The 27,724-nt window shown below is 40.1% G+C and overlaps 1 protein-coding gene across 2 annotated transcripts; it reads right to left on the minus strand.

The window, feature by feature from the left end:
* Positions 1-3,851: 3,851 nt before the first annotated feature.
* Positions 3,852-27,543, minus strand: ripk1l (receptor (TNFRSF)-interacting serine-threonine kinase 1, like). Of its 2 annotated transcripts, none has more exons than XM_062022697.1 (11): positions 27,323-27,543; positions 26,928-27,107; positions 23,054-23,210; positions 21,368-21,505; positions 21,056-21,287; positions 20,770-20,919; positions 14,898-14,974; positions 14,743-14,818; positions 11,382-11,897; positions 11,148-11,297; positions 3,852-8,039 (listed from the first exon to the last, which is right to left on the minus strand). In XM_062022697.1, the coding sequence occupies exons 2-11, from the start codon at positions 27,086-27,088 to the stop codon at positions 7,741-7,743; spliced, it is 1,956 nt and encodes a 651-aa protein (XP_061878681.1). In that variant the 5' UTR covers positions 27,089-27,107; positions 27,323-27,543; the 3' UTR covers positions 3,852-7,740. The 2 variants fall into 2 exon arrangements, with proteins under 2 accessions (XP_061878681.1, XP_061878682.1); XM_062022698.1 differs by having other exon boundaries at positions 26,928-27,124; positions 27,321-27,543.
* Between the last annotated feature and the right edge of the window lie 181 nt (positions 27,544-27,724).

The raw sequence follows: 27,724 nt of genomic DNA on the forward strand, positions 1-27,724 counted from the left end.
TACATTTGAACAGAAGTGTAGATAGAACATGTTGAAACAGAAAATAAGCAGTTATTAACAGTAAATGAACAAGTAGGTTAATACATTTTTACAGCTTGTCCCTCATAATGTTGACAAAATAATAGAATGATAAATGACACACTATGTTACTGCATACGTCAGCAGACTAATTGGGAGCCTTTGTTTGTTTACTTACTACTAAAAGACAAGTTGTCTAGTATGTTCACTATTTTATTTAAGGACAAAATTGTTCTTCGATTACAATAAGAAACATATGTTTAATGTACTCTAAGATTTTTTTGTTAAAATAAAGCCATTCATCCATCCATCTTCTTCCGCTTATCCGAGGTCGGGTCGCGGGGGCAGCAGCCTAAGCAGGGAAGCCCAGACTTCCCTCTCCCCAGCCACTTCGTCCAACTCTTCCCGGGGGATCCCGAGGCGTTCCCAGGCCAGCCGGGAAACATAGTCTTCCCAACGTGTCCTGGGTCTTCCCCGTGGCCTCCTACTGGTCGGACATGCCCTAAACACCTCCCTAGGGAGGCGTTCGGGTGGCATCCTGACCAGATGCCCAAACCACCTCATCTGGCTCTTCTCGACGTGGAGGAGCAGCGGCTTTACTTTGAGCTCCCCTTGGATGACAGAGCTTCTCACCCTATCTCTAAGGGAGAGCCCCGCCACCCGGCGGAGGAAACTCATTTCGGCCGCTTGTACCCGTGATCTTGTTCTTTCGGTCATAACCCAAAGCTCATGACCATAGGTGAGGATGGGAATGTAGATCGACCGGTAAATTGATATTTGTGTGGTCCCCTTTATTTAGAAAAGTATCGAAAAACATTTTGGTACCGGCACCAAAATATTGGTATCGGGACAACCCTAGTATATACTGTATCGGATCTATATACTGGTCCGCGTAGATGACACATAATACTGTAATTTGTTGTTGTGAGTTTACTGAACAATAACTGTTGGCCGTGGGATTATCCATTTGGTGTAAATAAAGCTTTTAATTGAACATTAAAGGCCTACTGAAACCTACTACTACCGACCACGCAGTCTGATAGTTTATATATCAATGATGAAATCTTAACATTGCAACACATGCCAATACGGCCGGGTTAACTTATAAAGTGACTTTTAAAACTTCCCGGGAAATATCCGGCTGAAACGTCGCGGTATGATGACGTATGCGCGTGACGAAGTCAGAGTAACGGAAGTTATGGTACCCGTAGAATCCTATACAAAAAGCTCTGTTTTCATTTCATAATTCTACAGTATTTTGGACATCTTTTGCAATTTGTTTAATGAACAATGAAGGCTGCAAAAAAGACAGTTGTAGGTGGGATCGGTGTATTAGCAGCGGACTACAGCAACACAACCAGGAGGACTTTGTTGAAACGCTAGCCGCGCTAGCCGCGCTAGCCGCCGACCTCACCTTGACTTCCTACGTCTCCGGGCCGCCAAACGCATCGGGTGAAGTCCTTCGTCCTTCTGCCGATCGCTGGAACGCAGGTGAGCACGGGTGTTGATGAGTAGATGAGGGCTGGCTGGCGTAGGTGGAGAGCTAATGTTTTTAGCATAGCTCCGTGAGGTCCCGTTGCTAAGTTAGCTTCAATGGCATCGTTAGCACAGCATTGTTAACCTTCGCCAGGCTGGAAAGCATTAACCGTGTATTTACATGTCCACGGTTTAATAGTATTGTTGATTTTCTATCTATCCTTCCAGTCAGAGGTTTATTTTTTTGTTTCTATATGCAGTTAAAGCACGATGCTATCACGTTAGCTCGTAGCTAAAGCATTTCGGCGATGTATTGTCGTGGAGATAAAAGGCACTGAATGTCCATTTCGCGTTCTCGACTCTCATTTTCAAGAGGATATAGTATCCGAGGTGGTTTAAAATACAAATCCGTGATCCACAATAAAAAGAGTGTGGAATCCAATGAGCCAGCTTGTACCTAAGTTACGGTCAGAGCGAAAAAAGATACGTCCATCACTGTCTCTCAAGTCCTTCACTGTAACGTTCCTCATCTACGAATCTTTCATCCTCGCTCAAATTAATGGGGTAATCATCACTTTCTCGGTCCGAATCTCTCTCGCTCCATTGTAAACAATGGGGAATTGTGAGGAATACTAGCTCCTGTGACGTCACGCTACTTCCGGTACAGGCAAGGTTTTTTTTTATCAGCGAGCAAAAGTTGCGAACTTTATCGTCGATTTTCTCTATTAAATCCTTTCAGCAAAAATATGGCAATATCGCAAAATGATCAAGTATGACACATAGAATGGATCTGCTATTCCCGTTTAAATTTTAAAAAATCATTTCAGTAGGCCTTTAAAGATAGTGGGTTTAACAGGTATTCTCATGCGTGTTCCTTTAAAGGCCTACTGAAATGAAATGTTTTTATTTAAACGGGGATAGCAGATCCATTCTATGTGTCATACTACATACATCATTTCGCGATATTGCCATATTTTTGCTGAAAGGATTTAGTAGAGAACATCGACGATAAAGTTCGCAACTTTTGTTCGCTGATAAAAAAGCCTTGCCTGTACCGGAAGTAGTGTGACGTCACAGGTTGAAGGGCTCCTCACATTTCCCCATTGTTTTCAATGCAGCGGGAGCGATTCGGACCGAGAAAGCGACGATTACCCCATTAATTTGAGCGAGGATGAAAGATTTGTGGATGAGGAACGTGAGAGTGAAGGACTAGAGTGCAGTGCAGGACGTATCTTTTTTCGCTCTGACCGTAACTTAGGTACAAGGGTTCATTGGATTCCACACTTTCTCCTTTTTCTATTGTGGATCACGGATTTGTATTTTAAACCACCTCGGATACTATATCCTCTTGAAAATGAGAGTCGAGAACGCGAAATGGACATTCACAGTGACTTATCTCCACGACAATACATCGGCAAAGCTCTTTAGCTACGGAGCTAACGTGATAGCGTCGTGCTTAAATGCAGATAGAAACAAAAGAAATAAACCCCTGACTGGAAGGATAGACAGAAAATCAACAATACTATTAAACCATGGACCTGTAAATACACGGTTAATGCTTTCCAGCCTGGCGAAGCTTAACAATGCTGTTGCTAACGACGCCATTGAAGCTAACTTAGCTACGGGACCTCGACAGAGCTATGCTAAAAACATTAGCTATCCACCTACGCCAGCCAGCCCTCATCTGCTCATCAACACCCATGCTCACCTGCGTTCCAGCGATTGACGGAGCGACGAAGGACTTCACCCGATCATAAATGCGGTCGGCGGCCCGGAGACGGAGGAAGTCAAGGTGAGGTCGCCGGCTAGCGCGTCTGCTATCCATCTCAAAGTCCTCCTGGTTGTGTTGCTGTAATCCGCCGCTAATACACCGATCCCACCTACAGCTTTCTTCTTTGCAGTCGTCATTGTTCATTAAACAAATTGCAAAAGATTCCCCAACACAGATGTCCAGAATACTGTGGAATTATGTGGTGAAAACAGAGCTTTTTGTATTGGATCCAATGGGGTCCGAATACTTCCGTTCACTACGTGACGTCACGCGCATACGTCATCATACCGAGACGATTTCAACCGGAAGTTTCGCGGGAAATTTAAAATTGCACTTTATAAGTTAACCCGGCCGTATTGGCATGTGTTGCAATGTTAAGATTTCATCATTGATATATAAACTATCAGACTGCGTGGTCGGTAGTAGTGGGTTTCAGTAGGCCTTTAAGATAAACGTATACAGCATTCAACACGGAGTAAGACAGTGTTAGTATAGTTTGCAACCGATTTGTGCAAAAAATTACACACTGTTTATCAAATGAATGTTTTCATACATAACAGATGCAACAAAGTGATTTACAGACTTATTCAACAGACAGACACACATACTGTATAGACTTTATTGATGTGTTTATCAAAATTGAACATTGTTGAAACATTTTTTTAACCCCCACCACTTGAATAAACTTGCCTGCTTTAGCTGCAGGAGATTCAACATAAAAAGAAAGAGATACTGTAAGTGCGCAAAACACACACCTACAGTGATTGTCTTTAAAATGTTCCTGAGGGAACTCTCCTGAAGGAATCAATAAAGTACTATCTATCTACAGTGAGGGTAGAAGGCAACATCTCTTGAAATAGTGCTGTGCGATATGGACAAAAATATAGATCTTGATGCAGGTTGTTTTATATTCCGATAATATATATCATTATATAGTATTTTTTTCTTAAAATTATCTACTGTATATATACACACATTAAATTAAATTAATTCTAATTTCTCTTCTCTGTCCTTCTTTATTTACAACAAAATATTTTTATTGTTTTTTTTTTTGATGGTCTTGTTCTTTTAACCTTTTTATATATAATATATATGTTGTGAAGTGCCAGCCCTTCTTGAACAGTGTACAGTATACTAGGTCATGTCATATGAGACGGCTCCTGTCATTTCTTAGTGTATGCGAGACTGCTTGTCATAGACGGTGCCTTTAGACCAGTGTTTCTTAACCAATGTTGGGCCGAAAGCGTGCCCTCGAAGGCCGCCAAAAATTATGTTTCTCAGCTGCGGTTTGTATGGGCTGCCAAGGTACTCAGTTGTAATACACTTTTCCACCACTTGTGGCAGTAATGACAATCTCCAACAAACAGAAAAGTCATAGAAGTTTCTTAAGCGCAAGAATTAGAACTAAATTAGTGAAACAGTATTTTCTTTTTCACTTTAATTTTATTGACAGTGTAGTTAAGAAACTTTCATTATCAATTACTTATTTTAGCACTGCATAATTGTATGTAAATTAATTTCTCATCAATTATTTATGAGCCCCATCTTATGCAGTACATTTGTTTACTTATTTTACTAGACAGCCTGATGTCAGCCTAAGATTTGTGTTAAATAGCACATGGTTTTATATAATTTGACAAGGTCGTAAACTTAAAGTAGGTTAGATATTACCACTGAATTAGTAATTGTACTCTTGATTTAAATCGTATTCAATAATTATATTTGAGTGGGGGCCCGATCCCCTCTGTAGTGGAAAAGTAGGGCACCGAGGTCAAAAAGGTTAAGAACCACTGCTTTAAACAACCCTGTTATTCTTTTCCTCCCTTTGTGGTTTTGAGATACTTTGTAGCATGTTAACACGGTCTCTGTACTGTTCTTCATGCCGCGTCTTCAGGAAGGAAGAATGAAGTCGCTTTTGGCGACATGTTTTGCAATTACCGTATTTTCTGGACCATAGGACGCACCAGATTATAAGGCACACTGCCGATGAGCGGGTCGATTCAGGTCTATTTTCATACGAAAGGCGCACCGGATTATAGGCCGCGTTAAAGGGGTCATATTATGATTTTTTTCGAAATGTAAACATTTCCTTGTGGTCTACATAACATGTAATGGTGGTTCTTTGGTCAAAATGTTGCATATATTATGTTTTACAGATCATCTTCAAGTCGCTTTCTGACAGTCGCTTCAGGATGCGCTGTTTTGTGGGCGGTCTTATTTACGTGGCTCACTTTCGACAGCGTCTTCTCCCCGTTGTCTCTGTTGTAGCGGTGTAGCGTGCAAGGACGGGAGTGAAAGAAGTATGAAAAGATGGAGCTAACTGTTTTAATGACATTCAGACTTTTCTTCAATCAATAACGGAGCAGCATCTTCTCATCCGTGGCTCACTAGTGCAACAACAAGGCCGGAAATGTGTCCAGTGGAAAAACCGACCGACTCTCTGATAACTAAAGTTCCTTGGGTGAATAATGTAAACTCACTACACCGGTAGTTTTTAGCGCTTCCATAGCGAGATAAGAAAGAACTTTACACTACTTAATATTAGAAATGGCAACAACAGAGGGTGAATGTCCCATAACAAGAAGATAGTGAAAAAGAAGAAGCTTATCGACTACGTTGTCGGCACGGACTACAATGGCGGACGTGCGCACATTTTCAGGACTTATGCAGATCTCAAATACAGATCAGCATGTACCAGAAGGTAAGAAAAGTTGGTTTTGCATAATATTGTGAAACAAAACGCCAGATAATATGTCTGCTAATGGGTGCCATTTTGCGGTCCTTATACACACACCCTACTAATACTTGTATGTTTAATGCGCCGACAATCCATCAAGCGGTACAGCTTCATAGCTTACCGAAGTCATACTAAAAACATTGACATATTTTTGAGCACCGTGTGTAATGTTCTATATTCTCAATGGAACATTTTTGGTGTTGTTTACTGGCGTATCTCTTATGTGGGACTTGCCACACTTATCATTACACCACGCACCAAATAAAATAGCTTCGAGGTCGGTAAGCACAATCAGAATTATGCCGTACATTAGGCGCACTGGGTTATAAGGAGCACTGTCGATTTTTGAGAGAATGAAAGGGTTTTAAGTGCGCCTTATAGTCCGGAAAATACGTTACTGTTGCTCGGTCTGTCTAACTTTTGAAATCCAAACCAAAGCCAAACAAAGGATTTCCGTTTTCCTATTTTGGGCTTAGCTTCCATTGTCCTTTCCGTCTCTGCAAGTAGCGGACTGCTACGTTGTTTACATCATTCTCTTGCCGTAAATTATTTCAAGTGACGTAAAAATGCTACCACAAAAATGCTGCAGTAACATTAGCTGCAGCATAGATGTAAAAATGTTGATATATAAACAATAGTGATATTGTATGAAAATACATGTTTATGTTGTCCTACAATATATATATATTGTAATACCGCACAGCACTAGAGTGGAATACAAGTTGAACTAAAACAAAGTCAGCAAAAGGAGTGTGTACAGTAGCTCGGACTTTGCTTGGCCAGAATCAAAGGTTTGAATGTTGCTGGTAACAAACTATTGAAATTGGGATTGGTTGTTGCTGAACTGCTAATGAAATCAAATTGTTCAACTTTCTGTCAATTCTGACCATGATTGCAGTTTGCACAAGTGAGGCAATGATGAAGATAAATATGTACACATTTGTACTGATTTGGCACCTAGTTAAAATTCAGATGTTAGTTTTGTTGTTGGTACATTCGATTAGCTTTCTGCATGGCTGCAAAGAGTTGGTTGAAAATATAGAAATCGCAAAAGCAGTCATTAAAAGGAGACATTGGCAAATCCTCTGTGTTCTGTCTTGTCTGTTGAATGTATTAAGAATATATGTAAAATCAGTGTTTAAGTTAATTTTGGAATTCAACAGTGAGCTCCTTTAGACAGCGGGAGGCAGCATTGCCTACTTAACAGCATTTCCCAAGTTCGCAGTGCACAAGGAGTTCCTTTCAGGTCTAGTTTAAGCTAGTTCAGTGACGATTGCAAACGTTTTCATCTGATCAATTGCCTTATCATCGGTATGTATCGTTGAGTAGCATGGTAATATTTGATTGCGGTGTATTTGTTGGCTGTGATGTAATTTGGGACGTTTTATGGCCAAAAGGCAGTCATGCTAATTTACGTAATTTCATACTGTGAAGTGAATGTTAGCATAGTAAGCTAGTTTGCTGTAGAGTTCTTAAAATACATATTTCGTGGTATTTCTTCATCCATTACACAACATAATGCATTTGTTATTGTAGTATGCTTGTGTGTGCATGTATTTAATGTAAGCATCCTTTCTGCTTGTATGTTTTCAGTTTTACCCTTTTTAAGGTCAATAAACCTGTGGACAAGAAGACGTTTTTCAGAGTGTTTGATCAAGCAAAGGTGTTGGGGTAAAGCCAAGATATTCCTACATGTCGAGGGCGGCACACTAGACGTGGTTTTTGTTGAAAGAGAGTTTCATTGGATTTGGGAAATGGAGCCACAGAGGTCGAATATTGTACTGATGACGTGAACATCGATGATACCTTCGAGAGCGCGACAAAGCTTCCCGACCATGCAGCCATTTCTCCCCACCTTCATTTTCCATTTCTGCAGCGTCTGATGCACAATTTCTGGCAGGCCGTCTCGGTAGAAGTCATGTTCTATAGCCTCGATTTCCACATCAGTCAAACCCAGGCGCCGTGCGCAAATCTTCCAATTTTGGCCGATGTTTTTCTGCAGTACGTCCAGGTGCTCTTTTGTCACCGAGTGGTGCTCTGCAAGAAAAAAAAATACAAATTTTCAGCTTGTAAATGCAACTGCTTAACACTGATTGGTGACCAAATCGAGCATTGTGAACAAGGGTTTCTAGAAATAGACACTGAAGATACCAAGTAGATACCAACGTGCAAAAAATACGTTGATACCTGCTTTTTTTCAGTATCGTCCGTACAGAATACTGTAAAACACTTTCTCCTCGGCAAGCCACGTCAATTCTCAACGTGTGAGCTTGGAGTTTTAGCGCCTGCAGTATTCAAGAAAGAATTAAGCAAAGGCTGTGAATATTTTTTTTATGTTTCAATAAATTTGCAAATTTTTAGAAGAGAAAAAAAAGCCTTTTCACATTGGCATTATGGGGTATTACAGTACAGGCCAAAAGTTTGGACACACCTTTTCATTTGACACGTTTTCGTTATTTTAATGACTATTTACATTGTAGATCAGGGGTGGGCAATTAATTTTCACCGGGGGCCGCATAAGCAACCCGAGCACTGCTGGAGGGCCACACGACAATATTTCAATTAAATTTTGCTCAATATTATTTTTGATATACCATAAGATAAATAATAATGATGATAATAATTAATAATAATTTCATTTAACCTAACTTAACTTTATACAAAAGCAGATTGCTTTTTAAGGTCACTTTATCCTGCATTATCCAACATTTTTCCCCATCAGATTTGGACAACCATCTGTTGTTAAAAATAGTTTTTAATCATATCTATTCTATATTGTTTTTTATATTGGTTTTATATGTAATTGTTTTTTCTTTTTATTCAGTCATTGGTGGAGCTAAGGATAATATTTGAATATTGTTTGTAATATTGTTGTGCAGCACTTTGGAAACATTTTGTTGTTTAAATGTGCTATATAAATAAAGTGGATTGGATTGTCACACCTGCCAGCTTGTCCCAACACGCATTTACCTATGTGAACAAGTCATTACCTGTGGTTGTCTCTTTAATTGACTGCATCAGAGCTCTCATCCAAAGTTAGCGAAAAACAGTCCTGTCTCCGGGCATTATCAGCGCAACAAAGTCCAATAAGCACTCCTTAATAAACTCTCCGTCAGAAAACGCCTTACTTTTTCTGGCGCTTTTGTGAGAAATGACGAAACTTGTCCTGACGGCTGCATCTCTGGGGGTGTGAAATATGGCACAAAGTCCTTGTTGGGTTTGCAGTTTTACCATCAACGCATCAGCCTCCCTTGCGCGCGCTTCATCAGACACATCCCGGTATTTTCCCTCGTGTTTCTTCGTGTAGTGGCGATTAAAATGATATTTAAACACAGCAACCTGTGTACCACACATTAAGCACACGGCTTTACCATTAATTTATGTAAAGAAATACTTGGCAGTCCATCTCTTGTTGGAAACACGCCATTCCTCATCAACTTTTCTTTTTTTAGCGTCTCATCACTTGTCTCTATGCACCTTCCCTCACAGGTTCCCTCCGGACATACGGCATAAATAACACATTTCAAAATAAAAGCAGCACAGTTGTATTGCGCACACGACATAGATGTTTTTTAAACTTTATTTTGTAATTTGTAATTGCGCCGTTCAATTCACTCACAATCGCACACGCGCATACGTCCACACGGAAGTAATACAAATAACGCTTTTCAAAACAAAAGCAGCACCATTGTATTGCACACTCGACATAGATACTTTTTAAAATTTATTTTGTAATTTATGATTGGCCTCACGCGGGCCGGACAGGGATGCGCAAAGGGCCGGATGCGGCCCGCGGGCCGTACAATGCCCAGGACTGTTGTAGATTGTCACTGAAGGCATCAAAGCTATGAATGAACACATGTGGAGTTATGTACTTAACAAAAAAAGTGAAATAACTGAAAACATGTTTTATATTCTAGTTTCTTCAAAATAGCCACCCTTTGCTCTGATTACTGCTTTGCTAAGGCGCACTTAAAATCCTTTCATTTTCTCAAAAATTAACAGTGCACCTTATAATCCGGTGCGCCTAATGTATGTATTAATTCTGGTTGTGCTTTTACCAACCTTGAAGCAACTTTTTTTGGTAAAGGTGTAATGATAACTATGACCGGTAGATGGCAGTCACACATAAGAGATACGTGTGGACTGCAGGTTGAAGCCTGATAAATAAATGACGAGCAAGTACAGGTAAGCAAGCAATACCAAAATGTTGATGTTTCAATGAGAATATAGAACATTACAAATAACACTCAAAAATCTGTCAAAATGTTTTAGTACGTCTTTGGTAAACTGCAAACTATAAAGTCGCACTGTCTGCGCATTACGGCTACCGTAGTCAGACATGCTGTGCTTCAACATACGGGTATTATTATAGTGTGTATAAGGACCCCAAATGGCATGTATTAAGAGACACATTATTTGGTATTTTGTTTCGCAATATTATGCAAGACTAACTTTTCTTACCTAATGGTACCTTGTGGATGTGTATTTGGGATCTGTCTAAGTCCTGAAAATGTGCGCGTCTCCGCCATTGTAGCCTGTGCCATAGTCAAACTCCTTCTTTTTCTCTATTCTCTTGCTGTGAGGCATTTCTAATCCGCTGTTGCCATTTCTATTGCAAAAGTAGCGTACAGTTCTAACTAATATGTCAGTACACTCTAGGGAAACGCTAAAAACTACAGGTACAACAAAGATGACGGGGAGAAGACAGCTTGGAGGCGGTATGTAAAATCTAATCTATGCAACATTTTGAACAAAAAGCCACATGTTAAGTGTAGAAAAATTTAAACTGAATAGACCCACTGATCGACAGTGCGCCTTATAATCCGGTGCACACGGTAGTCCTTAAAACCTATTTAAAGTAAAATCAAAATCTTAAAAGGTGTACTCACACTGGACACTCCTGAATCCCTGTTGCCTGCACTCACATTGCTATACAGCATTCCTGTTTCAGTCCATTTACATGTGCCATCACTTCATTTAACAAAGGCATTACTTAATATTTACAACAGGCGGGAGGAGCGATCGCATTAAGCCCAAATCCGGCACTTTCAAAATGACCCAGTGTGAGTGCACCTTGACTCCAGTGTATTCGTCTCAAAGGGACTTGAATGACACTGATCAGAATTAAAAAGCAAGTATTACCATATTTCTGAAGTTGTTCTTTGAAGTGGGGATCAGTCCACAGGTTAGCAGGAAGAGTCGCAACACTGTGAACGTGGTCGTGGTTGATAATATTGAGGCTGTTATTGCTACCAATCTGTATCCCCTTGGAATTGGAAATGTAAACATGTCCTACAAGACAAGGCAGTCATTTTTGTATCATCACTTCTGTTCATTTTCTAAAGATCATCTCGTATACTGGACTAGTTTATGTACCTGAATCCTGTGCCCCGCCGCCCTTGTTAAAGCTGGGGATGTATCCATGAAAAGTGAGGCCTGTGGATCTTGCTTCAACAGTTGAGGATGCAGGCCAGGACTTTTGCTGTGAATAGTCAGAATATGGATGTTGCTGATTTAAATTTTGCATAGAATTTTGTCTTGGCATGGAAGTGGTCATGGACTCATGGAGGCAGCTGGTTGGATGACTCCGAGCATGATCATTGCTGCTTGCTTGCACAGGTGCCCCTTGTACCCAGGAATGGACAGAGGACAGGTTTAGTTGCTGGCTGTTGACAGAGTCAGGCTGGTTCCCACATTTGTAGCTGCCATGTTTGTGGTACTCCAACTCCTGTTGCAGTTTGTCCTCCAATGACGAGCTTCTATACATTTCGGCATCCGCCTCAACGGAGGGCTCCACAGAATCCACATTCACCTCAATTGGAATACCATGAATATCTTCAATACTGGCCTCAACCGGTTCAGATGATGTGCTCTTCAAAAACGCTGGAGAATCTGTTGGTTGAAAATATTATTTATTAAAAACACACACAGTCAAGTCTAGAGAAGGGCAGGATTCATTGATGTTGTTGCCTGGTAACCAAATATACACTATATTGTCAAAAGTATTTGGCCACCCATCCAAATGATCAGAATCAGGTGTCCTAATCACTTGGCCCGGCCACAGGTGTCTAAAATCAAGCACTTAGGCATGGAGACTGTTTCTACAAACATTTGTGAAAGAATGGGCCGCTCTCAGGAGCTCAGTGATTTCCAGCGTTAAACTGTCATAGGATGCCACCTGTGCAACAAATCCAGTCGTGAAATTTCCTCGCTCCTAAATATTCCAAAGTCAACTGTCGGCTTTATTATAAGAAAATGGAAGAGTTTGGGAACAACAGCAACTCAGCCACAAAGTTGTAGGCCACGTAAACTGACAGAGAGGGGTCAGTGGATGCTGAAGCACATTGTGCAGAAAAGTCTTTGCACTGTCAGTTGCTACAGAGCTCCAAATTTCATGTGACCTTCCAATTAGCCCACGTACAGTACGCAGAGAGCTTCATGGAATGTGTTTCAATGGCCAAGCAGCTGCATCACCAAGTCCAATGCAAAGCGTGGGATGCAGTGGTGTAAAGCACATCGCCACTGGACTCTAGAGCAGTGGAGACGCGTTATCTGGAGTGATGAATCACGCTTTTCCATCTGGCAATCTGATGGACGAGTCTGGGTTTGGAGGTTTCCAGGAGAACGGTACATTTCGGACTCCATTGTGCCGAGTGTGACATTTGGTGGAGTAGGAATTATGGTGTGGGGTTGTTTTTCAGGAGTTGGGCTTGGCCCCATAGTTCCAGTGAAAGGAACTTTGAATGCTCCAGGATACCAAAACATTTTGGACAATTTCATGCTCCAAGCTTTGTGGGAACAGTTTGGAGCGGGCTCCTTCCTTTTCCAACATGACTGTGCACCAGTGCACAAAGAAAGGTCCATAAAGACATGGATGACAGAGTCTAGTGTGGATGAACTTGACTGGCCTGCACAGAGTCCTGACCTGAACCCGATAGAACACCTTTGGGATGAATTAGAACGGAGACTGAGAGCCAGGCCTTCTCGACCAACTTCAGACTATGACCTCACCAATGCGCTTTTGGAAGAATGGTCGAAAATTCCTATAAACCAGGGGTGGGCAATTAATTTTCACCGGGGGCCGCATAAGCAACCCGAGCACTGCTGGAGGGCCACACGACAATATTTCAATTAAATTTTGCTCAATATTATTTTTGATATACCATAAGATAAATAATAATGATGATAATAATTAATAATAATTTCATTTAACCTAACTTAACTTTATACAAAAGCAGATTGCTTTTTAAGGTCACTTTATCCTGCATTATCCAACATTTTTCCCCATCAGATTTGGACAACCATCTGTTGTTAAAAATAGTTTTTAATCATATCTATTCTATATTGTTTTTTATATTGGTTTTATATGTAATTGTTTTTTCTTTTTATTCAGTCATTGGTGGAGCTAAGGATAATATTTGAATATTGTTTGTAATATTGTTGTGCAGCACTTTGGAAACATTTTGTTGTTTAAATGTGCTATATAAATAAAGTGGATTGGATTGTCACACCTGCCAGCTTGTCCCAACACGCATTTACCTATGTGAACAAGTCATTACCTGTGGTTGTCTCTTTAATTGACTGCATCAGAGCTCTCATCCAAAGTTAGCGAAAAACAGTCCTGTCTCCGGGCATTATCAGCGCAACAAAGTCCAATAAGCACTCCTTAATAAACTCTCCGTCAGAAAACGCCTTACTTTTTCTGGCGCTTTTGTGAGAAATGACGAAACTTGTCCTGACGGCTGCATCTCTGGGGGTGTGAAATATGGCACAAAGTCCTTGTTGGGTTTGCAGTTTTACCATCAACGCATCAGCCTCCCTTGCGCGCGCTTCATCAGACACATCCCGGTATTTTCCCTCGTGTTTCTTCGTGTAGTGGCGATTAAAATTATATTTAAACACAGCAACCTGTGTACCACACATTAAGCACACGGCTTTACCATTAATTTATGTAAAGAAATACTTGGCAGTCCATCTCTTGTTGGAAACACGCCATTCCTCATCAACTTTTCTTTTTTTAGCGTCTCATCACTTGTCTCTATGCACCTTCCCTCACAGGTTCCCTCCGGACATACGGCATAAATAACACATTTCAAAATAAAAGCAGCACAGTTGTATTGCGCACACGACATAGATGTTTTTTAAACTTTATTTTGTAATTTGTAATTGCGCCGTTCAATTCACTCACAATCGCACACGCGCATACGTCCACACGGAAGTAATACAAATAACGCTTTTCAAAACAAAAGCAGCACCATTGTATTGCACACTCGACATAGATACTTTTTTAAATTTATTTTGTAATTTATGATTGGCCTCACGCGGGCCGGACAGGGATGCGCAAAGGGCCGGATGCGGCCCGCGGGCCGTACAATGCCCAGGACTGCTATAAACACACTCTGCAACCTTGTAAACAGCCTTCCCAGAAGAGTTGAAGCTGTAATAGCTGCAAAAGGTGGACCGACATCATATTGGACCCTATGGGTTAGGAATGGGATGACACTTCAAGTTCATATGCGATTCAAGGCTGGTGGCCAAATACTTTTGGCAATATAGTGTATTTCACTACTTTTCTGCAACCAGCAGAGGACGCTGCTGATAAATTGCCAAAAGGGTTTAGAGACAGCATGTGGAAGAGCACTAAATGTTGACTATTTTAGTTATTTGTTCAATTTAAATGTAAAGATGCTTAGCTCTGAGCATTTGAATGTGAATTGAATTTCAGGTAACCACTGACCTGAGGGTAAACGTTCGTCAGTCATTGATAGACACTTCATCTTCTCCACAAGTTCGTCTGGGCCTTCGTATGAGACCTGCATTGAAACAACAGTGAGGCTTTGTACTTGAAGGAATTAGTTTATTCAGATGTGCGCAAAATGCAATGTTATTCACCCGTAGATGAGTTAAATCTTTCTCCACGTGCAGTTCAAGCTTTGCCTTGTAGAAAGCATTTAAGAGGTAGTAGCTCTCTGCAAGGAAAGAATGGTTTGAGTCCTTAATAGCTCAAATCTAAATACATGAGTACCTCAAATTCCGAGTATTTTGAGATACGAGCTATCGCTCTGCTTTTTCTTACGCTTTAAGTTACGAGCCTTCCTGCCACTATCTGCCGTAAAAAAATGCCACAGTAAACCCTGTGAGATCTGCCCAAAAACATCCGGTCTTATTTGCTGGCGTTAGCTTATAGCTAATACACCTGAAACGCCAATAGAACAGACCAGAAAGGACTTTGAAGTCCTCCTCAGTCTGCTGGAAGAGGTAAATGCTGTACATCCATCCATCCAATTTATATCGCTTGTCCCTGTACATACCGTATTTTTCGGAGTATAAGTCGCACCGTAGTATAAGTCGCACCTGCCGAAATGCATAATAAAGAAGGAAAAAAACATATATAAGTCGCATTTTGGGGGGACATTTATTTGATGAAACCCAACACCAAGAATAGACATTTGAAAAGAAATTTAAAATAAATAAAGAATAGTGAACAACAGGCTGAATAAGTGTACGTTATCTTTTATTTTTTGTCCTGTCCAGCTTCTCAGGCAAATCATATAGTAGATGTAGATGCCCATATCGGCTGTTCAGATTTACTTTACAAAAGAGAAGTGTAGGATACTTCTCTTGTTGCCTTATTTGTATTTGACTTTATTAAATGTATTTATATTATCATTTGGTGCAGCCGGGCCGGAGCAGGAGGGGATAGAAAGACAAAAAAAAAGGAAGACAGAGGGGGGAATTGTGGGGACAAGAGGGGGATTAGACAGAGAGACAAAAACAACAACAGAAAACACAACAACAACAACAATAGAGCAACATCAGCAAATACGACATGTACAAATATGATGGTAAAAGTAATAGCAAATAAGCAGTTAGCGAAAATAAAAAATAATACAGAAATGACTGAGCATTTTTACACTACAAATGGAGCAATAAGAATACCAATAGAAACAGCACTATTGATAATGAACAATACCAATACTTTACCTTTTTTATCAACAATACAGTTGTTCAAATGCAACAATACATATAAGTAATGATAACTTGAGATACGAAAGAATGCAGAAAAATGGAGGGGAAGAAAGAGAAGCAACCTACATTAACCTTGTAGATTGTTATAGTAACAATAGGTTAAGCTTTGTCAGTGTGCCATGTGTTATACCCAGTTTACCCTAGGGCAACAACATAAATATATGTTTGATGAAACGTGATTATGTGCATGAGTGTATGTATGCATATGTACTTGTATATGTACAGTATGTGTATATGTGTGTTTGTACAGTGAATGTATATGTACAGTATGTGTATGTGTGTTTGTACAGTGAATGTATATGTACAGTATGTGTATATGTATGTTTGTACAGTGAATGTATATGTACAGTATGTGTATGTCTATGTTTGTATAATGAATGTGCGTGTGGATGTACGAACTTTGAGTGTGTAAATATGTATTGTATTTGTATATGTATGTGGGAGCGTAGGTACCTATGTATGTATGTGAGTATATGTGAATTTGTATGTACAATACATTTGATTCCCAGTGTGTGCGGGAGCCAGAGTACGGCCCCAGCCTCCCCGAGAGCCCAACCCACAAACAGTAGGTGTGGTGCCCAGGGAACCAGGGACCACCGCACCCACGCAGCCAAGCTGGACAGCGACAGACATATGACGCATAAATAACCAACTGAGAACGTGCCTGGTATGTTAACGTAACATATTATGGTAAGAGTCATTCAAATAACTATAACATATAGAACATGCTATACGTTTACCAAACATTCTGTCACTCCTAATCGCTAAATCCGATGAAATCTTATACGTCTAGTCTCTTACGTGAATGAGCTAAATAATATTATTTGATATTTTACGGTAATGTGTTAATAATTTCACACATGAGTCGCTCCTGAGTATAAGTCGCACCCCCGGCCAAACTATGAAAAAAAACTGTGACTTATAGTCCGAAAAATACGGTACATTTGTACATTTCTAGTGATTAATTAATTAGGATCTGAACTTTATTAATCTTACTCCTATCAAGGCATTTATTGTTTAGTCTTATTTACTAAAATAAAACATAGAAAATGTTAAACTTAACATATCAAAAAACAGAACACTTTTCTGTGCAATAAGTATTAAATGTTGAACTTGTTGTAGATAATATCAAATTATTAAAAAAAACAACAACATTGATCACGGTGTCAGCATATACAGTGGGTACGGAAAGTATTCAGACACCTTTACATTTTTTACTCTCTGTTTCATTGCATCCGTTTGCTAAAATCAAATACATTTAATTTCTCATTAATATACACTCAGCACCCCGTCTTGGCAGAAAACCCCCAGAAATGTAGACATTTTTGCAAATGTATTAAAAAAACCTCTAAAATCACATGTACAAAACCAGTGAAGTAAATAAATAAGTAAATAAAAACAGAATGCAATGATTTGTAAATCCTTTTCAACTTATATTCAATTGAATAGACTGCAAAGACAAGATACTTAACGTTCGAACTGTCAATCAATCAATGTTTATTTATATAGCCCTAAATCATAAGTGTCTCAAAGGGCTGCACAAGCCACAACGACATCCTCGGTACAGAGCCCACATACGGGCAAGGAAAAACTCACCCCAGTGGGACGTCGATGTGAATGACTATGAGAAACCTTGGAGAGGACCGCATATGTGGGTAACACCCCCCCCTCTAGGGGAGACCGAAAGCAATGGATGTCGAGTGGGTCTGACATAATATTGTGAAAGTCAAGTCCACAGTGGAACTTGTAAACTTTGTTATTTTTTGCAGAATATTTGATGCCTGCAACAAGTTTCAAAAAAGCTGGCACAAGTGGCAAAAAAGACTTAGAAAGTTGAGGAATGCTCATCAAACACTTATTGGGAACAAGTGGTTGTCATGATTGGGTATAAAAGCAGCTTCCATGAAATGCTCAGTCATTCACAAACAAGGATGGGGCGAGGGTCACCACTTTGTGAACAAATGTGTGAGCAAATTGTCCAACAGTTTAAGAACAACATTTCTTAACGAGCTATTGCAAGGAATTTAGGGATTTCACAATTTGTAATCACTGCACATTGAATGCCCGTGACCTTAAATCCCTCAGGCGGTACTGCATCAAAAAGCGACATCAGTGTGTAAAGGATATCACCACGGGGGCTCAAAAACACTTTGGAAAATCACCGTCAGTAACTACAGTTCGTCGCTACATCTGTAATTGCAAGTTAAAACTCTACTATGCAAAGCCATTTATCAACAACATCCAGAAACAGCGCCGGCTTCGCTGGGCCCGCGCTCATCTAAGATGGACTGATGCAAAGTGGAAAAGTGTTCTGTGGTCTGACGAGTCCACATTTCAAATTGTTTTTGGAAACTGTGGACGTCGTGTCCTCCGGAACAAAGAGGAAAAGAACCATCCGGATTGTTATAGGCGCAAAGTTCAAAAGCCAGCATCTGTGATGATATGGGGGTGTATTAGTGCCCAAGACATGGGTAACTTACACATCTGTGAAGGCATCATTAATGCATCCATGCAACGTTATCATGGACACCCCTGCTTATTTCAGCAAGACAATGCCAAGTCACGTGTTACAACAGCTTGGCTTAGTAGTAAAAGAGTGCGGGTACTAGACTGGCCTGCCTGTAGTCCAGACCTGTCTCTCATTGAAAATGTGTGGCGCATTATGAAGCCTAAAATGCCACAACTTAGACCCCGGACTGTTGAAAAACTTAAGCTGTACACCAAGCAAGAATGGGAAATAATTATTTAAGTTTCTCAGTTTGAACATTAAATATCTTGTCTTTGCAGACTATTCAATTGAATATAAGTTTAAAAGGATTTGCAAATCATTGTATTCTGTTTTTATTTATGAATTACAAACCCCGTTTCCATATGAGTTGGGAAATTGTGCTAGATGTAAATATAAACGGAATACAATGATTTGCAAATCCTTTTCAACCCATATCCAATTGAATGCACTACAAAGACAAGATATTTAATGTTCAAACTCAAACTTTTTTTTTTTTTGCAAATAATAACTAACTTAGAATTTCATGGCTGCAACACGTGCCAAAGTAGTTGGGAAAGGGCATGTTCACCACTCTGTTACATGGCCTTTCCTTTTAACAACACTCAGTAAACGTTTGGGAACTGAAGAGACACATTTTTTAAGCTTCTCAGGTGGAATTCTTTCCCATTCTTGCTTGATGTACAGCTTAAGTTGTTTAACAGTCCGGGGGTCTCCGTTGTGGTATTATAGGCTTCATAATGCGCCACACATTTTCAATGGGAGACAGGTCTGGACTACAGGCAGGCCAGTCTAGTACCCGCACTCTTTTACTATGAAGCCACGTTGATGTAACACGTGGCTTGGCATTGTCTTGCTGAAATAAGCAGGGGCGTCCATGGTAACGTTGCTTGGATGGCAACATATGTTGCTCCAAAACCTGTATGTACCTTTCAGCATTAATGGCGCCTTCCCAGATGTGTAAGTTACCCATGTTTTGGGCACTAATACACCTCCATACCATCACAGATGCTGGCTTTTCAACTTTGCGCCTATAACAATCCGGATGGTTCTTTTCCTCTTTGGTCCGGAGGACACAATGTCCACAGTTTCCAAAAACAATTTGAAATGTGGACTCGTCAGACCACAGAACACTTTTCCACTTTGTATCAGTCCATCTTAGATGAGCTCAGGCCCAGCGAAGCCGACGGCGTTTCTGGGTGTTGTTGATAAACTGTTTTCGCCTTGCATAGGAGAGTTTTAACTTGCACTTACAGATGTAGCGACCAACTGTAGTTACTGACAGTGGGTTTTTAAAGTGTTCCTGAGCCCATGTGGTGATATCCTTTACACACTGATGTCGCTTGTTGATGCAGTACAGCCTGAGGGATCGAAGGTCACAGGCTTAGCTGCTTACGTGCAGTGATTTCTCCAGATTCTCTGAACCCTTCGATGATATTACGGACCGTAGATGGTGAAATCCCTAAATTCCTTGCAATAGCTGGTTGAGAGGTTTTTCTTAAACTGTTCAACAATTTGCTCACGCACTTGTTGACAAAGTGGTGACCCTCGCCCCATCCTTGTTTGTGAATGACTGAGCATTTCATGGAATCTACTTTTATACCCAATCATGGCACCCACCTGTTCCCAATTTTCCTGTTCACCTGTGGGATGTTCCAAATAAGTGTTTGATGAGCATTCCTCAACTTTATCAGTTTTTATTGCCACCTTTCCCAACTTCTTTTTCATGTATTGCTGGCATCAAATTCTAAAGTTAATGATTATTTGCACAAAAAAAAAAGTTTATTAGTTTGAACATCAAATATGTTGTCTTTGTAGCATATTTAACTGAATATGGGTTGAAAATGATTTGCAAATCATTGTATTCAGTTTATATTTTCATCTAACACAATTTCCCAACTCATATGGAAAGGGGGTTTGTACACAACATGCCAACTTCACTGGTTTTGGGTTTGGTACTATAGTTGTTAGTAGTACATTCTGTTGTATTTTTTCAAAGCATAATTCTTATTTAAAAGTTAATTTCTCATTTAAAAATTGTGCTGTTTTGGGGTTGCATGTACAGGTTAAATTGATTTCACTGGACGGCACTGATTTGGAATATGAATGTTTTGTGTTACAAGCTTGTTTATGAAAACAATCGAGCTCGTAAGTTGAGGTACTACTGTACTATTAGCTACTTTTGACAAAACAATAGGATAGGAATATGATAGTTGTGTGGTGTCATACCGAGAAATGTAGGTCTTTGTTTTGGGTTGTGATTCCAGCACCTCTCCATGAGTTCAAGGATCTCTGCAGGTGTGTCAGCAGGAATAAGATCCTTCGTAGGGCGGTCGCCCTTGCGGACACATTGGCTGATGTGATCTTCATTCCTGGCATCTAGACATAAACAAGTGGATCCGATTGGTTTTAACCATTTACACGGGAATCTTCGGTCATGAAACTGAATTAGTGATTTTCTGTCCCCTAGAGCAGGCGAGGCAGGAAATAATTGAACTAAACTTGGTCAACTCACTTGCATATGGCTCTTTGCCTGTGACGATGACCCAAACCACAATAGCAAAGCTGTAGACGTCGGACTTCTCCGTGGAGATGGTGTGGATGCTGTCCAGGTGCTCGGGAGCCATGTAGCTGAGCGTGCCCGCCGCCCTTGTGCTGCTTGACAAGCCCAATCGACTCTTCTTGCAAGACTCCTCTTTGGTGAGTTTACTCCATGTCTTGCATGTGGCAAGGCCAAGGTCCGCGATCTGGAAGACACAGGAAAGCACCCTGTTATTCTCGCAGTGCGCCTGAATGAAAACACCTCAATGTGTCAATTCTGAAATACCTTTATGTGAAAATCTTCATCGATTAAAATGTTTTCGGGCTTGATGTCTTTATGTAGGACATTTCTTTTCGTGAGGTACACCAACCCTTCCAAAATCTCTACAATAATTCTCCCCTTGATTGATACAGGCACATGGACCTAGATAGGGGGGAAAGAATAGATTACAACTTCACATACTGGATACGATTTGGAATTCAACTTTGAACAGTTTTTTTGTTCAATTAATAGCTACAGTATGTCTTCCTTTCCACTTTCTCATGCACTCAAACAATTGTTAAAAAAAATCTAACTAAAGATAATGTGTATATACACACATATATACAGTCGTGGTCAAAAGTTGACATACACTTGTAAAGAACATAATGTCATGGCTGTCTTGAGTTTCCAATAATTTCTAAAACTCTTATTTTTTGTGATAGAGTGATTGGAGCACATACCTGTTTGTCACAAAAAACATTCATGAAGTTTGGTTCTTTTATGAATTTACTATGGGTCTACTGAAAATGTGACCAAATCTGCTGGGTCAAAAGTATACATACAACAATGTAAATATTTGGTTACATGTCCCTTGGCAAGATTCACTGCCATAAAGGCTATTTTGGTAGCCATCCACAAGCTTCTGGCAAGCTTTTGGTTGAATTTTGACCACTCCTCTGACATCACTTGGACAAAGATAAGACCTTCTTGAGGAAAGTTCTGTGGTCGGATGAAACAAAAATTGAGCTGTTTGGCCACAATACCCAGCAATATGTTTGGAGGAGAAAAGGTGAGGCCTTTAATCCCAGGAACACCATTCCTACCGTCAAGCATTGTGGTGGTAGTATTATGCTCTGGGCCTGTTTTGCTGCCAATGGTACTGGTGCTTTACAGAGAATAAATGGGAAAATGAAAAAGGAGGATTACCTCCAAATTCTTCAGGACGACCTAAAATCATCAGCCCAGAGGTTGGGTCTTGGGTGCAGTTGGGTGTTCCAACAGGACAATGACCCCAAACACACATCAAAAGTGGTAAAGGAATAGCTAAATCAGGCTATAATTAAGATATTAGAATGGCCTTCCTAAAGTCCTGACTTAAACGTGTGGACAATGCTGAAGAAACAAGTCCATGTCAGAAAACCAACACTTTTAGCTGAACTACACCAATTTTGTCAAGAAGAGTGGTCAAAAATTCAACCAGAAGCTTGTGGATGGCTACCAAAAGCGCCTTATTGCAGTGAAACTTGCCAAGGGACATGTAACCAAATATTAACATTGCTGTATGTATACTTTTGACCCAGCAGATTTGGTCACATTTTTAGTAGACCCATAAAAAATTAACAAGAGAACCAAACTTCATTAATGTTTTTTGTGACCAACAAGTATGTGCTCCAATCACTCTATCACAAAAAATAAGAGTTGTAGAAATGATTGGAAAATCAAGACAGCCATGACATTATGTTCTTTACAAGTGTATGTCAACTTTTGACCATGACTGTACCGCACATGTTGAAATAGGGCAGACAGACACACACACACACACAAATAGTGTTGTTTTGATTTACTACACAGTGCTTAACTTTTCTTCACCAGCATGACAGTTACGGATGTTACCTAAAGATTACCTGTACAGTTAGTAAATGTTTGACCCTGGAACAGTTGAATTCACTTTACATTATTTCCTGTGGTAAAACCCTAGGATGTACTGACCTTCTTCAGCATGGCCAACAGGTTCCCCCTGGGCATCAGCTCCATGACGAGCGAGCAGCCTCGATCCTCCATGATGACACCCAGCAACTTTACCACCCGCTCATGCTTCAGGCTAGCCATAATGTTCCCTTCCTCCAGCAGGGACCTCTTGCTCTCCCTGTATTAAAAAAAGAGAAGGTAGGGTTCCATTTAAGTGGACATCGTTGACAAATGTTTTTTCCTGCAGTCTTTGAAAACAGCAGTGTTTCTATTATATGCAGTATCTCCTTAAAGGGGAACTGCACTTTTTTCTTGGGATTTCTACCTACCGTTCACAATCATGAGAGACAAGAAGACCAAAGTTTTGGGTTTTTTCCCCATTCTAACATGTAAAAATTGTCTCGTTCTTGGTGGCTGCCAATGCAGCTAATGGGAGCAATCAATTCTACCTCCAAATCACTTGAAAATTGCTTTCAAGGGGCTGGATGATTATGGCAAAAATGATAATCACGATTATTTTTGATTGATATTGTAATCACAATGAATTACACAATTGTTAATCAATTTAAAAACATGAGTATTTATTGTACCACCAAAATCAACTTTAAATATACTTTTAAAAACGTGGATATAAATTAGCAACCAAAATAAATAAATAATTTAAAAAATCTATACAATTCAGTTTTTCCAGTTTGTTTTTAAATCAGTTTTTTACCTTTCACACATACACTATATTGCCAAAAGTATTTGGCCACCCATCCACATGATCAGAATCAGGTGTCCTAATCACTTGGCCCGGCCACAGGTGTATAAAATCAAGCGCTTAGGCATGGAGACTGTGAAAGAATGGCCCACTCTCAGGAGCTCAGTGATTTCCAGCGTGGAACTGTCATAGGATGCAACCTGTGCAACAAATCCAGTCGTGAAATAACCTCGCTCATAAATATTCCAAAGTCAACTGTCGGCTTTATTATAAGAAAATGGAAGAGTTTGAGAACAACAGCAACTCAGCCACCAAGAGGTAGGCCACGTAAACTGACAAGAGAGGGGTCAGCGGATGTTGAAGCGCATAGTGCAAAGACTTTCTGCACAGTCAGTTGCTACAGAGGTCCAAACTTCATGTGACCTTTCAATTAGCCCACGTACAGTCTATAAAATCCGCTACACCTCCCTGATACCGAAGTACATGTCAAACTACTTCCTTAACGTAAATGACCGCCATAACCACAACACCAGGGTGAATTCCACAAGCCACGTAAAACCCAGATTCCGATCTAACAAAGGTCTAAACTCATTCTCCTTCTATGCCACATCAATGTGGAATGCACTCCCAACAGGTGTAAAAGTAAGTGCATCTCTATCCTCCTTCAAAACCGCACTAAAACACCTCCAGGCAACTTCAACCCTTGACTAACACCCTCCCCCTTCCACATCCCACCTTCCCAGATTGTAAATAACCAAATGTAAATAATCAAATGTATTTCTAATGTATATACTTGTTCTTATGCTATCTGAACTCACTATGTTCTCTGCTCGCTGTACATATCCTACCAAGTCACACCTACACTGTTTCAATGCCCATTTCTCTGATGATGCAATTATTGATAACTGAAGTATGCTGTTATCAACCAAACCCTCCTCATCCCACCCCCCGGATTGTAAATAATGTAAATAATTCAATGTATATACTCTGATGATTAACTTGTGTGATGACTGTAATATGCTGATAGTATATGTTTGTACCATGAATTGATTTACGTGGACCGCGACTTAAACAAGTTGAAAAACGTATTCGGGTGTTACCATTTAGTGGTCAATTGTATGGAATATGTACTGAACTGTGCAATCTACTAATAAACGTTTCAATCAATCAATCAATCAATCAAAAAACAGTACGCAGAGAGCTTCATGGAATGCAGTGTTTCCCACACACTCATTTATTTGTGGCGGCCCGCCACGAAAGAATTACGTCTGCCACAAATAAAAATTTTAAAAAATATATATATATATATTTTTTTTGTGTCCTGTCCAGCTTCTCAGGCAAATCATATAGTTGATGTAGATGCCCATATAGGCTGTTCAGATTTACTTTACAAAAGAGAAGTGTAGGATACTTCTCTTGTTGCCTTATTTGTATTTGACCACTACTGTTTTCTGTTTATTTGTTACTGACTGTGGCAGGACACCTCTGCCTCTGTTTCACTTTATGTTGCTGGTAAATAATATGGTTGTAGTTGTAGGCTAAAGTTAAATTATTTAGTATGCACTAATTAAAGGGGCAGAGCTTTAAGATACATTTTAGCTTTTATATTTTATAAGATATATTTTTTGTAAGAACCACAATTAAATATATTTCAGTGAATAACAAATTGTTCAAACTTTATATAAATATGTACATAAAGTGTTGTAATTATATTGTAAAATGGATGGATGGATGGACGTTTAAAACAAAACTGTTATTAATTAGTAAGTATACATTTTTTTAGCCTTTTTAGAGAAAATCATATTGTCGTAAATCATGCAAATTACTCGATGTCATGGTGACCACGCCACTAGCCACGCCCATAGCCACGCCCCCACCGCCACAGGTATCTTGGCAGCTTATGGGAAACACTGGAATGGGTTTACATGGCCGAGCAGCTGCATCTAAGCCATACATCACCAAGTCCAATGCAAAGCGTGGGATGCAGTGGTGTAAAGCATGTTACCACTGGACGCTTTTCCAACTGGCAATCTGATGGACGAGTCTGGGTTTGGAGGTTGCCAGGAGAACGGTACATTTCGGACTGAATTGGGCCGAGTGTGACATTTGGTGGAGGAGGAATTATGGTGTGGGGTTGTTTTTCAGGAGTGGGCTTGGCCCCTTAGTTCCAGTGAAAGGAAATTTGAATGCTCCAGGATACCAAAACTTGTTGGACAATTCCTTGCTCCCAGCCTTGTGGGAACAGTTTGGAGCGGGCCCCTTCCTCTTCCAACATGACTGTGCACCAGTGCACAAAGCAAGGTCCATAAAGACATGGATGACAGAGTCTGGTGTGGATGAATTTGACTGGCCTGCACAGAGTCCTGACCTGAACCCGATAGAACACCTTTGGGATGAATTAGAACGGAGACTGAGAGCCAGGCCTTCTCGACCAACATCAGTGTGTGACCTCACCAATGCGCTTTTGGAAGAATGGTGGAATATTTCTATGAACACACTCCGCAACCTTGTGGACAGCCTTCCCAGAAGAGTTGAAGATATAATAGCTGCAAAAGGTGGACTGACATCATATTGAACCCTATGGGTTAGGAATGGGATGGCACTTCAAGTTCATATGTGAGACAAGGCAGGTGGCAATATAGTGTATTTTACCACCATAGAGTATGTGCTTTTTGTGTCAAATAAATTGTTTGTTAATTAAATGCAAAAATCCTCACATTTATTGGTGCAACACATCTTTGGACACAATTTTGATCAGTATTTTAGGTCAAAGCATAATAATTGCGTAAATATATCACTAAGTGTTTTTAGTACATTATGCTATTGTGAGGTACTTTTTTTGAAACATTTATTTTGTTAGTGTAGTCAGACCGGATGTTATGATGCGGCGCTATTATTGTGAAGGGGTAAATTCACAAAAAAATATAAACCTAAACTTCCCCTCCCTTTTTCATGGTTCCTCTACAAATTATCGGCATTTATGCAGATCACAAATACACAAAATACGGGTACAAATGGGTAAGAAACGTTGGCTTTTAATAATAAGTCTCCTTTAAATGTAGTAGGAAAAAAACAACCCTAACATGACCCCTTTAAGACGGTTTAGTTTCACTTTTGACCTGTTGCGTTCTTCCCTAATAGACACAATAAACGCCTTTAGAAAATGGCTATTAGATGAACAAAACCACTTACTCGTTTCGAAGAGGACCAGTGTACATGGTTTTCATCACGACACGGCCCAAGGTGGCATGGTAGCACAGGTACACTTCTCCGAACCCTCCGTCGTCCAGGTACTCTTTCTGGATGACATCGCTCGCCCTCAGGTGGAGCGAAGACGGCGGCGCGGCGGCCATTCCGCGGTGAGAAGTTCCTCTGTAAAAGAAAAAGACACTTTAAAGTAGACAAGAGAGTTGCTTGTGTTGGGCGGGGAGGGGGAAGTAGCAGACCGCCTTTGACGTGAGACTACAATTACATTGACCGAAGAATAATAAACTAAACATTTCAATGTTAGCGTGAAAGCTACAGCGTATGTCACGTTTACGAGCGACCTTCGCGCATTATAATGTAAAGTAGCGTTGAAAACTTACTGTGAAAGGTTGTTCAAACTCGTTGACTGAGCCACTATTTCCTTCCTGAAAGTGTTGAAGTGACGTTTGTTTGTAGGTAGAAAATGGGGGAGGCGAAGGACTACAGCCACTGCCTATGGCTTTACACTTTGTTACGATATATATATATTTTGCATTCTATTTTAGTTACTTTATTGAGTTTACAACTCCCTGGCGCTGTTTTGTACTGTTTCTGTACTTGTTTTTATTTTTATTATTTGTTTGCTTGTGGTATAAATAAAGTTTTATTCAAAAAAAGAAAAACTCAAGACCTACTTCCGGTAATTGAAGGCAACAGCATCTCATTGGCTGGTTCTGAGACAAGCGCGATTGCGGGAGTCGTTTGCCGGAAGTGAATCTGAAGTTTTGAAGCAACGACTTTTT

This window comes from Entelurus aequoreus, linkage group LG16 (assembly GCF_033978785.1).
Source record: "Entelurus aequoreus isolate RoL-2023_Sb linkage group LG16, RoL_Eaeq_v1.1, whole genome shotgun sequence".
Taxonomy (NCBI): domain Eukaryota; kingdom Metazoa; phylum Chordata; class Actinopteri; order Syngnathiformes; family Syngnathidae; genus Entelurus; species Entelurus aequoreus.